Source organism: Pistacia vera, unplaced genomic scaffold, assembly GCF_008641045.1.
Source record: "Pistacia vera cultivar Batoury unplaced genomic scaffold, PisVer_v2 Contig524, whole genome shotgun sequence".
NCBI classification, from domain to species: domain Eukaryota; kingdom Viridiplantae; phylum Streptophyta; class Magnoliopsida; order Sapindales; family Anacardiaceae; genus Pistacia; species Pistacia vera.
The window spans coordinates 1,238,631-1,252,645 of record NW_022196362.1 but is presented as its reverse complement, the minus strand read 5'-3'; the positions used below and the strand labels follow the sequence as shown (position 1 = coordinate 1,252,645).

General features: G+C 33.9%; 1 protein-coding gene and 1 pseudogene across 1 annotated transcript; one reads left to right on the top strand and one right to left on the bottom strand.

Moving 5' to 3' along the window:
- Window positions 1–475: 475 nt before the first annotated feature.
- Window positions 476–3,316, top strand: LOC116106824 (plastid division protein PDV1-like). The gene is made up of 2 exons (XM_031393140.1): window positions 476–879; window positions 2,282–3,316. Exons 1-2 carry the CDS (start codon window positions 574–576, stop codon window positions 2,795–2,797), a joined length of 822 nt encoding a protein of 273 aa, XP_031249000.1. The 5' UTR covers window positions 476–573; the 3' UTR covers window positions 2,798–3,316.
- An 8,936-nt stretch (window positions 3,317–12,252) lies between these two features.
- LOC116106867 lies at window positions 12,253–13,665 on the bottom strand (annotated as a pseudogene).
- Window positions 13,666–14,015: the final 350 nt, after the last annotated feature.

The following is a 14,015-nucleotide window of genomic DNA, read 5'->3' as shown; positions in this document are numbered from 1 at the left end:
AATAAAAGTGATTAGTGCAAGAATTATAATTTACCTGATTAATCTTTAATCACAATTATTACTAATTAAATACTCTCCGTGCATCACAACTATTCTCTAGGGGATAATAACAATTAAGTCCCTAAGTTTTGCTTAGGTTTTTCTTTTCAAGAAGTCCCTAGTAGTATCAATTTGTTCCCTCAGGTAGTCAGGCTGTCAGTTGTCTACTTTTCGTCTTTGCTGACATGACACTATGAGTCTATGACAGTAACTAAAATGTTAATAAAGCATTTTACAAGACTCAAGAGTAATTAATCCAAACTTTAGGGACACGATTTATTTTTCCTCTTCCCGGACAAATATGACAATGACGCGGTAATAACTCCGTGATATTCATATGAGGATCCGAATTATCTGCAATAATTATACTGTAAAGAAATTGAGGGCCCAAGCTCAGCTGAAACCGTTAAAACAAAATTTTAAAATACATAATAAAATTAAAGTCCTGTCTGGAAGCTCCCAAACACAGCCTTAAAGCAGACCCTAGAAAATTACACATTTTCCCACCAAATTTTCCCACACTTTCTTTCCCACATGATTTGGGAAATGGAGATTGATGAATTTGAAGCTGTTCTGGAGAAAATCTGGGACCTACACGACAAACTGAGTGACGCCATTCACTCGATTTCGCGAACGCATTTTCTTAATTCCATCAAATCCCTAAAGAAATCGGAGAAGAAGAAACTCTACAGCGATGTCGCTGATGAAAACCGGGCCGGATTCGTGTTCGTGAAGGGGTTTCGGGTCGATGATAATGACTCCGCGATTAAAGAGGCTAAGAGTTTGAATGCGATTAGAACTGCTCTTGAGAACCTCGAAGACCAGCTAGAGTTTCTTCACGTAAGGTTTTTAATTGGCTTTTGTGAAATTTCGTTCTATATCTATTTTGGTTAGTTTCGTTTGGTTTCCTAGAAAATTGGGAGAAGTCAAACATGAATAGAGCATATAACTGGTCCAATTATGACGTAAGATTTGAGGAAAAATGAATTCCTGTGGAAATTTATGTATGAGGGTTTAGTTTAAGAAGGAGGATAATGGAAGAGTTTATATACTGAGATTAGTTCAAAAACTATTGGCTGAAGCTTTTCAGGTAAGATAGAGTTCAAGTCGTGAGTATAACAGATCCCATGAATGGCGTATATAACTGACTTTTGGTTCAATTATGACGTTAGATTACGGTCGAAAATGAATGTTTATTCGAAATTTATGTATGAGAGTTTTATTAAGAATGAGGATAAAGTAAGAGTTGGTATACTGAGATTTGTACTAAAACTACAGAGTTAAGTATTTCATCAGGTAAGACATAGAGTTCAAGTAACAGACCCCATTTGGTGTGTCTTTGAATCATTGTCTTTGATAGTGGATAATAGTTTGGTAATGGCTTAAGATGCCAGAGAGTGGCAGTTGTCTTGGTTCGGTCATACCCAATACATTAATACAACAAGGTGTTTCAATGTAATAGGGCAATTTGTCTTGTCTAGATTATTTTTTGATCAGCATGTTGACTGTTAGCTATATATTCCAGTTTTGGCTGTGAGGCCAATCACAGGATTAGTTAAGGTCGCATGAATGTATTTAGAAGTTGTTGCAGATGATGTGATTTTCTGGCTCAAATGAGGTGATGGCTATTCAAAGAGCTCGATGGAAAAAAGGATCGATGTACCCTAGGCCTTGTAGTCGGAGTGGATTGAAGCTGTTCTTTGTGAACGTGTGAAACAGTAATAGGCTAGCGTGGTTTGGACCAGCTGCGTCTATGTTTGCTTGGACAATACAGAGTTTGGACAAATGCCAGTGAGATATAGTAGGTGTTGAATGTAATTTATTGGTTGTAGCATTGATTGCAAGGTGATGGAATTTTGGCTGATTTTCTTATGGTCTTTGGAGGGGATCTCATTTCCTGAAAAGATAACTTCAACCATTTTATATTATTGTATGCCTTGCTTTTATGTGGACACCTTTTGTTCATTTACATTTAAAATTGTCACTCGTTATTTTCATTAGAGAAAAAAAATTAATAGTTTGTTATGTATAGAAAGGAAGTTGGGACAGGGTTTCTTTGCAATTTGATGGGAAAGTAATGCTCTCAAGTACTTTCCTTTGTCCTTAATGTTGATTTTTTGTGTGGAACTTTGTGATTTAAATTTCAATATTCTTAAGCTATAATGATAGTATGCAAGATTACTTTCTTGGCATTGACAGATTACAGATGGAGCTATTTACACTCATTTGCTGTGTTTTACAGACTATACAAGTACAGCAACGGGCAGAGAGAGATACTGCAATTGCACGACTAGAACAAAGCCGGATTGTTCTCGCAATGAGGTTGGCTGAACACCATGGTAAGAAGCACAAAGTCATTGAAGAAGCTTTAGCTTTTGTGGGAGATGTACATGATGCTGCTCACTTTATTTCACCTGAAAACCTTTACAGTTCCCCAGTAAGTCCATCTGGTAACTTAGTGACACCTAAGGGGAAGCAGTCTAATATGATTATCCAATTTCTCATATCAAGTTTCAATTTTGCGAAGAATTCCCTTAAATTGGGTCATATGGGTGGAGTACTAGGCAATGCTGCTATGGTTGCAGTTAGCATGATTGCATTTCTGCATCTGCATCAAGTAGCTTATAAAGAGCATCCACAGAAGCAAGAGGATAAAGTATACAGCAACAGAAATGTGAGAAAAGTTTATCAGCTGGAGGATTCTTCATCCTCTGATGGTCAATTGAACCACTTGGATGTGTTGTTAGCCAGGGGTTGAGGTGAAAATATTTCTTGGACAGTTTGTCAAATGATAAGAGGCCATTCTGTCATTTGCTTTTAAGTAGCTGGGCTTGTGTTTTAACACGATACTTAGTGCATTTTCCAGAGAGCGCCAGCATGATTATACTCGGTATTTAACTATTTTAGTTCTTGAAAATGTGTTGGGGACATTCATAGTCTTGTTCGAATAGGTGTTGAGATGCAGATAGTCATACAAATTGTTTGCTGGTTGCGGATGTATTGCTCTTTTGTGTTGATATTCCCTGTGTATATCCCAAGTTTTTATATCTGTTATCTGTATGTCCATGCCTACCATCTATTTCTATTCCATCATGTTATTCTCTATTGTTTGCGTACTTTCGCTACAGACGTCTCCAGATGCTTGCTATCTTAATGTATTCACTGATTCTCGAGTTCCATCTCCTTGTGAGTGCTTGGTGATTTCATAATCTAATATTTTTTTTTTTTTCCCGTGACATGAAGCTTTGAATTTTCAGTACAATAAAATGTCTTGTCATCTTCTCCTTCTCCCGGAGTAAAAGATAAGAATTTTACATATAAACTGTAACTTTATCTCATACTCTTGTCAAATGCAAAACAACTGGAACAAGCGGATGGTAATTTGAATACTTAGTTAATAATTCAAATTGCAAACCATCAAGAATATGTGTAGGCCCAGCCAATTATAATGAAATTTTTATAAGATATGGGTCCTCCGCAGATTTGCTTTAAATCTTTAACAGAAAATGTCTGGCCAAACCGATTATAACCCAGTTGGCAATGTAGGCCTATCTCGTGCTCTGGCAAAAGTCGAATCTTGTTAATGCTTTTTAAGCTTACTATACAACTAGGAGCTGGAAAGATCATGAAAGCAAGCTGGATTCTTTTGATCTTTTGTTTTCACATCAAATCAACTGGGCCTAAGTCAAAATTTTTAACAAGTACATTTCACATTGCAGATGGGTCATAATCATACAAGGCCCATTTCTGAGAAGCGGTTTCGAAATTGGCTTCTGTTTAATAGAAATGTTGTCAAAAATGTGAGAAGAAAATATTGCGTTTAAAACTCTGACCATGTCAAACCTAATATGAACAATGAACTTGAAAATTCATTTACATTTACATTCAAAATTTGACAACTAATCCATTTGTTAATGTCACACTTTATCGATCAAAAACCAACCCCACAAAGATTGTATATATAAACAAATATATCAACCACTCGTTAGTTATTTAACGAAGAAGATGCCAAATTACAAGGCAATAATGAAAAGAATGTCAATAAAGTTATTGATTTTTTTACTCTTTAGCTTTTTCTATTTTCTAAGGAGGCAAAACCCGAAAGAGAAGCTAAAAGTTTGAATACATAATTAGCCTTTAATTTGCAGCACTTTCTTTGACTTGCCATTGGGTTGCATGAGCCATGAGGTGATGACTCAAACCCCATTTCAGAGTAACTTTATGGGATTTTGAGAGAAGACATGAAGCGACAATATGTTTGTATTTTGTCCATCTTTTTACGAGAAATCCCAAGCGGGACATGACAAAATCTTGTGTTTTCGGTGCAGAAAGTCAACCAAATTTGAGGTATCATGTTGGTCCAATTTTTACTCTGTATTTTACAAAAGTCATAGCTTCACCCGAAACCCCCACGCTCCTACTACTCAATTTCATACCTTATTTTTCCAATTATGTTTACATATTTGCCTAATATGTTTTTATCAAAACTAAAAAAAAAAAACCAATTTATTTGCTTTTTTGTTTAAAATTAAATAATCATTGACCGGCTAATATTAAATATGAATTACAGTGTAGTACTTTATGTGTACAAACTTCTTATATAGACTTTCTCATTCAAACCCAAGTGATTTAAGATAATTGTATAACTTTAAATTAAAGATAAATTAAAAGAGATTACATATCAAAAATAAAATATTGTCTTGTCAGTTTCTAGCGATAGTTTCTATATGACTAACCGAAATTGGGATTAAGAAACCCTTTAACTCTATTTTTGAAGTTGTTGATGCGTGATTTTAACACTAACGAAATACGCACATGCAAACTGCTATGAATTTACATATGAGGTGATTAAATGCTTATGGTGTAGTGATAATATGTGTTTGAGGAAGCATAAATAAATGACTAACAAGAGAGATTTTTAGAGTGGTTCGGATTCTATAAGCAAGTGTTACGTCCATTTTTATTTTATTATTCTGATTGTTTTTATGATATCGTCTATGAGGCGTACAAAGATGGAGTAATGTTTTATTTACAGAGGAAAATAATTGCTTAAGCTCGAATGGCATCCAATGTAATGATTACTCAGTTTTTCCGCAAGCATCCAAGCAACCACGCGCAACAAGCGTGGTCTACCCTTGTCGTGGACAGTTTTCCCACAAGCAAGCCAAGCTCCCGTGGGCAACAAGCGTGGCCTGCGCATACCGTATGTAGTTTTCCCACAAGCAGCCAAGCAACCGCGCACAACAAGCGGCAAGTTGTTTACTTACGTGGGGAGTTCTCCTTAATCCTGATCCAATAATTTAATAGAGTTGGGACAGGTGTGAAGAAGGGCGGATCAAGCCCTGTTGACAGTAGGCCACCCTCATATTTAAAAAAAAAAAATACTAATATATAGGCCCACAAAAATTTGTTATTAATATATATACCAAGATCTACTCTTAGATTTTTTAAAAATGAGAATTATTATACACATATCTAAACCCACAAAAAACTTGTTATTAATATATATGTATTCCAAGCCCACATCATATTAAAGTTTAAAACTTTATCCACTCTTCTTCTCTACAGTTCCACTTGCTTTTTATGATTTTATCTGCAAGATTATTTATACTCTCATTCTCTTTTCCTCTTTCTCAAGCTATTTGCTCTTAAAACTTTTGAAAACTGAAATTGTTGAAGCTTTCACTACTCAAGCTGTAACAATTAGCTTCGTTTTCTATTTTAGCTTTGTTTAAGGTTTGGTGATTTTTTACTCACAATTTTGTTCTCATGGATTTATTCAAGTAGAAAAGTACTGCATTTTTTTTCTTTTAGATTCTTGATATTGCATTATTTTCTTTGTTTAAGGTTTAGTGATTTCTTAAAGTTTTATGAGTCAGCCACTGGGTGTAGATATTTGGATTAAGTTAATGACGGTTCACACCTTTTAATCTTTAATTGTTGTTTGATTTTAATTAGTGACTGATTTTGGCATAACAGAAGTAAAATTTAAATTATTTGAGAGCAATGAACCATACATAAATTACATGTAGATATTAATAGAAAACACTTGGAATAAAATATAAACAAGTGAAAATGTGGGCATGATTAGAGTATTGAATAAAAGTAAAAATAACAACTCATTTAAATCATTTGAAAACGTTGTCGAAAAACACATTTGTCATTGTCACATTACATACTTTTCAAGAGCAGTGAGAAATGTGACCCGGAACGGAAGGCCATGTAGAAAAGAAATTGGGAAGCACAAAAAATTTTCAAGTAGGCCAAAGGCAATGGAGGTCTTCCTTTGAAAATATTATATATCTCAACACCTAACAATGTGTTTTCAACATATATTCACACTAATTAGCCCACGGGTGTCAGCTTTATTCAAATTAAAAACATACCCACTTGCCCCATTTAATAGTCAATTACTTCATATTGTAGTGGGCTAGATACATCTTATACTATATATATATATATCATGTCTGTACAATACCGACAAGTTGAAAAATACGGTTACAAATCTACTGACAACTATAATTTTAGGTTAAGGGTAAGTGTCTAATCACGGATCTAATTCCGAGCAAATTGTTAGAGTTTTATACCAGTGTTAATGGGAATTGTTTGTCAATAGTCCAAATTACATCAAACTCTCCAATAAAAAACAAACAAATTAGGGTTATAAACGAGTCAAACTAAGCTAAACGAACTCGGCTCAGCTCCTATAGTGTTCAGCTAGAGATGTGTCGAGCTCAAGCTCAAGCTTGTGCTCGAGCTAGAGAGTCGGAGAGAAATAGCTTTTACGGAGAGAAAAAAAATAAAAAATAAAAAAAAAGAGTGTAGATTTAAGGAGAACGGATGGAAGAGTTTTTGTCACTAAAGAACCACAACAACACAAGCAGAACACGCTCTGATCTCTCTCTGTGACGAGATTGTGATTATGAATTTATGTTTTCTACGTGAAATGATCATATGATAAGCTCAAATAACACTAAACTTTCGTTTTATTTATTTGTTATATACTTTAGGTTTATTACAATCATTTACTTCCAATTATAATTCTTCTATATTTACACATTTTAATTTTTATAAACACAATTTATTATTATATTCAGATATATTCAACTCTTTATACCTTCAAAAAATTTACTGTACATAAATCACCCTCCTGTCGGCAAGTCAAAGTAAAACTATTTTCCGCGTGTCCCAAAGTCAGAAACTTGACGCCAGGTCATGATTGCCACGTGGAATTTAGAATTCCGCTTTAATTGGGTACAGATGGCCCATACAAATTTCACGTGTTACCCATTTGGTGTGTTTTTTTTTTTTTGAGAATTAATTCTGGCCCTTCATCATTCTAATCTGGAGCCACGAAAAGGATCAAAAGTCTTGTTTGAGCATGTGCATGGGCTCAGAAGCCGAAACCTATACTGATTTTGTGGGTCCGGACAGTGAGAATCGATGGCTCCAGTACAATCGACACGTGGATTATCAACGGCCTTTGTTCGTTTAGTCAATCTTCGATAAGACATTGGGGTTGAGCTAAACGCAATGATTAATTACCATTAATTAAGGTTAATGGCGGTTTGATTATGCATTGGGACAACTTAGGTCAAATTAACTTCGTTGTAATCACAACTTGAAGTTCCAGCTCAAGAAACCGACATGAATGTATTTAAGTCTACTTTAAGAATTGATTTCAAGTCTATATCAAATTTCTCAGGTTAACGGCTAATTTCATTTCTGCCTGAGAAATTCTTTTAAGTATAGATCACAGTCTAATAGGCCATGATATGAGATAAATGATCTCAATAGACTAGTAGTCTTTATTTGGAGTATAGTCTAGACGACAATAATATGATGATTATCCATCCTTAACTATCTCTAGACAGTCGGGTGAAACGATAGAGATCCTTAAGTATTATTCAAGAGTTTTAAGTTCGATTCTTCTCGATGTTAATAGAGATGACTACTGAAAGATTTACCTGAGAAATTAATCAAAATACGCGTAAATTGATCCGAATACTTCAGTCACAAAAAATAAATAAATAAAATTTATTATCGATCCTAATAAATATTTATATATTTAATATAACATGGTCAAAGGGTGGAGCATAGTGCAGGGATAATAACATAACAAGGAGAAGAGCATATAAGACAGAAGGAGGATCGGGTGATGGCGAAGTGTAAAGTGGGGGACCGAACGTCAACAACTTAAAAGCAAATACAAAATATTAATTGAAATTACAACATTATTGAAGTTAACTCTTCTCAATCTCCCGCCCGCAGCCCATTTATAATCTCACCTATCTATTATTGCCACAATTTTTACAACAATAAATCAATGTTTCTTCTAATTTGAACTGCCCTTTAATAACAACATAAATCTACCTTTCCTTGTAACATAAGTTATCGATTTCAAATTTTGATTTCGAAACAGGCCTCCCTTTTTATAATCTCAAATCTTCGTGATAAAGTAGCCGAATTTGATAAGCTCAACTGGGGAAGTGTGTGTGCCTCTTTCACTCAGGTCATAACATTAATACTAGTGTACAGTTCTGCAGCAGAAGATCTAATAAAATACTGGGAATATTTATTTAGAGTTTTACCATATACAGGCTCCTTCTGTGTAATTATCTGCATTTCCCTTGTAATTGTTTGTTCGAGTGGCTGCTTCTGTTCTGCATGAAACCAAAACTCTTTAATATGTTCTTGGCTTTTCTATCGAACGTTTGTACAAATTTCTGAAGCGACAAATATACAATTCACAAGCTGTGAACCTTTACTGTTTATTAATTTATTTCAAAAACCCCTCACCATTTACTGTTTGACTGACCATGTATAATGACACTACAGAAATCAAATCTTGCTTTAAGCTATATATGAGATGACCCTGAAAAGTAGCAAAAGCGCTTCTTTAACTTCCAAAAGTTTGCCTCTTCATAATTATAATTACACCAACTTGCTTACATGACAGTTTGAAATTTTCTGAAGAAACAAGAAGATTTAATTATTAATATCCACGTGACATGGAGTTTATTAAAACACTTTAATCTAAAATTAATGTAATTTAAAAAAAATATTATCAAAATAGAAAAAACCCCACTTGGTTTGGTTGCAATCATATTCTGGTGATTTTAATGGCGACTTTTGTCTAGTGGTAGCTGAAACACAAACACTTGTCTGTGAACAGCTTTTATACGAAGAGCGCATATATATATATATATAATATATATAATATATATATATATATATATATATATATCTTTTAAATGATTTCTCACGTCAAAGATGTTAATTGGAATGTCAACGTAAGAGAACGATAAATGTATAGATATGAAAAAAAATGAGCTAGGAATTAGGATGATCATTCTAATAAAGCACTTTTATTAGAAAATGTTGATGATAAAAAGCAATCTATATTAAATAACTTTGACATACTTTAACATGTCAGTCACAAACCAATATAGAGATCTTAATATTGTACCAAGGCCAGGGCAACCACCAAAAAAAAAAATATGACCCTCAATCTCAATAAATAAGCAACTATAGCTCAGAAAAAAAGCACTTCGTGTCGACAACGCTAGCTAGACTGTACCTAAAAAACTGCTTTTTAAAAATTGCTTCTGTTACGTCCTTTATAGCGTGCGTGTTTTGAGTCTTCATGTATATCTTCTTCACGTATGAGAGGGTGCAGTAGCCGCTGAAAAAGATTTGAGATCCTTTTTGACTTGAAGAATTAAAAAAAAAAAAAAAAAAAAAAAAAAAAGTGCTTTTAATCAGAAACCAAATTTAATTTCCATATTTTATTCTCGATTTATGGAAATTTGAGAAGAGACAGTTCAAACTTCAATGCTTGCACAAATTTGTGAGAAAATAAATTAAAATAAGATTGTGAATTGATTCATATAATAATATATAATATATATATATATAGTTGACTCTATATAGGCTGTGAATTAATTCTTATAAATGAATCCAATGCTCAAAATAAAAAAATTACAAACCCAAATTAATTCCTATTTGTTCTTCAAAAATATCTATTAAAAAAGAAAGTGAAAAGGTGAAAGAGAAATTATCATATCTCATGTCTCATGATCATCAATATTTTCTATCCTTTCAACTTACTTTATTAATATTAAGAAAAACAATCCTTAGGTGGCCGGTTAAAGTAATAGGAACTCTTGAATGTATTATTCAAAAAATTGAGTTGATTTTCTTCGACTACTAACAAGGATAGTAGTTAGAGGGTTTATCTGTTGTTAATTTAGGGCCTCCAAGATCAATTGAGGTATACACAAGTTAATCCGGACATCCTTAGTCACCAAAAAACAAAAATAAAATATTAAGACGTATTTATTTTTATAAAAATAAAGAAAATTCAATTAAATAAAGCAAGTTGTCAAATTGGATTAAGCCATGTTAATTATGAGGGTAGTTTCTGTTGGATAATAAAGATGCCAATTAATGAAATATATTGTTTAAGACATAATTATGGAAATATCTATTTTGCTTTCTGCTGTGCCAACAAGTTGAAGGCCGGTGCTATTTCCAACTTTAATATTTAAGTTTGAGTATAGTGAAGCAAGAACCTGTGGATGACATAAATTTCCCATAAGAGATTTTATTTATTTATTTATTTTCAAAACTTTGTTATAATTATTAGACTTAGGTTTACCGTTTATTCTACCTAAGTCAACAATAATTAGACATCTAATTGAAAAAATTTATATAATTCAATTTTAGGTATGCGTGTGAAGAATAGATTAATTTGCATAGATTCACATTATTTATTCTCTAGGTGGTCGAATAATTTAATAGGGACTCTTAAGTGTATTATTCTAAAATATTGAATTTAAGTCATCTTCAGTTGTTAATAAGGGTAGTCATGGATCTCTTACTTAATCAGTAGTTTCAAGGTCCGCGAGATTACTTGATTTGCACATAAGCAGCCCTGAACCCCGATTATATATATATATATATATATTATATATATATGAGTGTTTGAAATTATCAATTGATTTGAAATTTATCAAATTGTAAAAGGTGGATGACAAGAGACAGAAATTTTATGGAAAAAAATACAAATGTTGAAAGCATAGGAAATGTTTTTATGTTTTATTGTTTCAACAAATTATAAATTAATCACTTAAAATATTTTTTCATTTTCCATTTTATGTTCATGATTCCGTGGTAACTCTAACTTTTTTTTCATTATAATCAAAGTAATCTTTATTCAAGATTGATTTTCTGTAAAGTATGCTTTATTGATTTTTTTTTTTTTAGATATTTTCTTTGAAATATTTTTACATTTTTGTAGGGCATACCAAATTAATTCTCTAAATAAATGTCAAAAGCTTTAACTCAAAGTTGTAAATTTTTCCTCTTTCCTTATATGTTTTGCCATTCTATATGGAATGGTACAGCAATTAATAAAGTTGGAAATTAATTTTAAGTGAATACCCAAGCGACAATTTCCATCTTTATGATGTAAAATTAAATAAAAATATATCTCTCGTAGCCTTTATTGGTAGCTTTAGATTATACAATTATTCATCTCCCTAAACTCACATAATTATGGTGGTCTTTTCATTTGAGCCTCCATTTTTTTTTGCTTTTTAGAACTTTACTTCGGCAGCGCAGGGCATCTAAAATTCTAAATAAATACAAAATCAAAAAAATAAAATAGTAATGAAACAAAGACTCGATTTCACACACGAGCGGCACCGACTTGGACTTCACACGACCGCAATTTGCGCCTGCTCGTGTGGGCCAAAAGAATGCCACTGTGGCAATTAAAATATCACACACGTGACAGATTTTCAACATGCCACGTCACATCATTTACAATAAATTAATAACAAATTCTCTTGATATTTCTCAAATTAGAATTATAATTAAAAATACGAGAAGATTTAATAAAATTTAAAAAATACTATTTCACATAATTCTCACCGAAATGTTACAATTTTAACAAGCCTAATTATTGTTATTATGATGACACATGTTATAGCAAAACTCCACTCAACTCTTAAGAGCCTAAACTCCGTTATATTTAACGGAGATATTTAGTAAACAAATAATAATTAAAAAAAAAAAAAAACTAGTACTATAACAAAACTAGTCGTTCTTTAGTCCAGCCGGTACAAAATCCGCCGGAAGACCGGCAAGCAAAACGCGGTGACACTCACTCACTCACAGTCACTGACTCACTCATTATTTTACTCTCATTCATAGTCCCACAGAGGAGGGTCTGAAAAGAACAAAATCGCCGATGTCTTGGAAATAGTCGTCCACTTGACATGGAGAAGACGGAGAAGCTGAAGCAAAATCTTGAGGCAATGTTTGAGAAACATGTCATTCGAATCGTCACTGAACATACAGTCTTGAAAAATCGGGGCGCTGTTGTCTTCAAAAAACGACAGTTCTGGAGTTGAAATTGCTGAAAAACTCGTCGAGCGGGAAAGGCAAATCAAGCGGTAAGAAATCGGCTGATTCATTACACAAATTCGTCGTTGTTTCACCTTGAAACTCTACCATCGCTGTTCTTCTTCAATAACCAGTTACGAGTTTTTCTTTTTCTGGTTCAGTTTCTTCAGAAGAAGAATGAGTTCTGAAATTGAGAACAGAAGTTGGAGAAGAAAGGTTGTGACTTTGAGACTCATCACCCGATTCGTAACCCGAAACTGTAGACGAAACATTAACTTCGGGCTTTTCTTCTTCTTGTTCTTGTCGTTCTTCTTCTTCTGGTTCTTGAACTGGCGGTGTAGAGAAATTTGTTAAAGCGTCTGGACCTCGAAGCTTGATGGCTGCATTATCATAAACCCTTGCAGCTTCTTCAGCTGTATCGTAAGTACCCAACCATAAACGTACACGTCGTGCAGGATCTCGAATCTCAGCCGCCCATTTTCCCCAAGGCCGTTGCCGTACACCGCGAAACTTCTTTCCATTATTTGTTGAAGACATTTGTTTTAGAGGTCTCCGGCAAGTAGCGACATCAGCTGCTCTTTTCCGATTAGTTGCAATGGCAGGAACGTTACTGGGCTTACTGCAACTCGGTTCGATGTTGATCTCATTCACATAGCGTTTCACCCGCTGGCGGCCAAACAACTCTCCTTCTTCATCACTTGAAGAGTCTGTGGCATCGTGGTCGGTCATAGATATCCGTACAACTCTGGGGACTACTGTAACGGGGTTGGTTTCCGGGAGATTCCGATCATCGGAAAGTTTTTTATTGGGTTTTGAAGAGGCTGGTTTGGTGTACTTTTTGGTAACGTTTCGGTGTTCAGTGCATTTGATGGGACAAAGAAAACTCATAGTACTTTGGTCCATCATCGTGTTCTGAAAATTTTCTCTCAGATTCTCACTATTCGCATCTAAAGAAAAAAGAACAGAAGAAAGAAAAGAAAAGGCAAGAAGGCCACGAATCGTCAAAGAGAAGTTGAAACCTTATCTGATAAATAATCTGACAGAAAAGACATCAAAAGGGCAAAACGGAAAGAAAAAGAGTACAGAAAACAGTGACAAATCTTAGAAGGTTAAAACCCCGGCAAGATTTCAGACTGAAAAAGAGAGCCCTCTGAGTCTCTCTGTGACTGTAAAAAAAAACAAACCCACAAACAGAGTTATAAAGAGGACTGAAACAAGCGAAAAAAGGCAAGTGCTTAACCCTGCTTATACAGAACTTTCCTGTATACAACTAAGAATTAAGAAGTTTCCAAATAAACACACTTTCATAGATTTCCTGATCAAACCAGGGAAAATGAGTCCTTTAACCCCCTCTAAAATGGAACAAAAGAATGAGAGATAGAAGAAGATGAAGAAAGTCACAACAAGTGTACGGAACAAGATTTCAGAGAGAGAGAGCTTATTGGTAAGAGAGTGTAGTGAGTGGGAGAAGAAGCAGAGTTTTTAGTTGCGGAGAAGACCAAAACACTGAAATCGCTGTTTTATAGGATCCCAACAGCCGAAATTGAAAAACTCGGAATACAAAC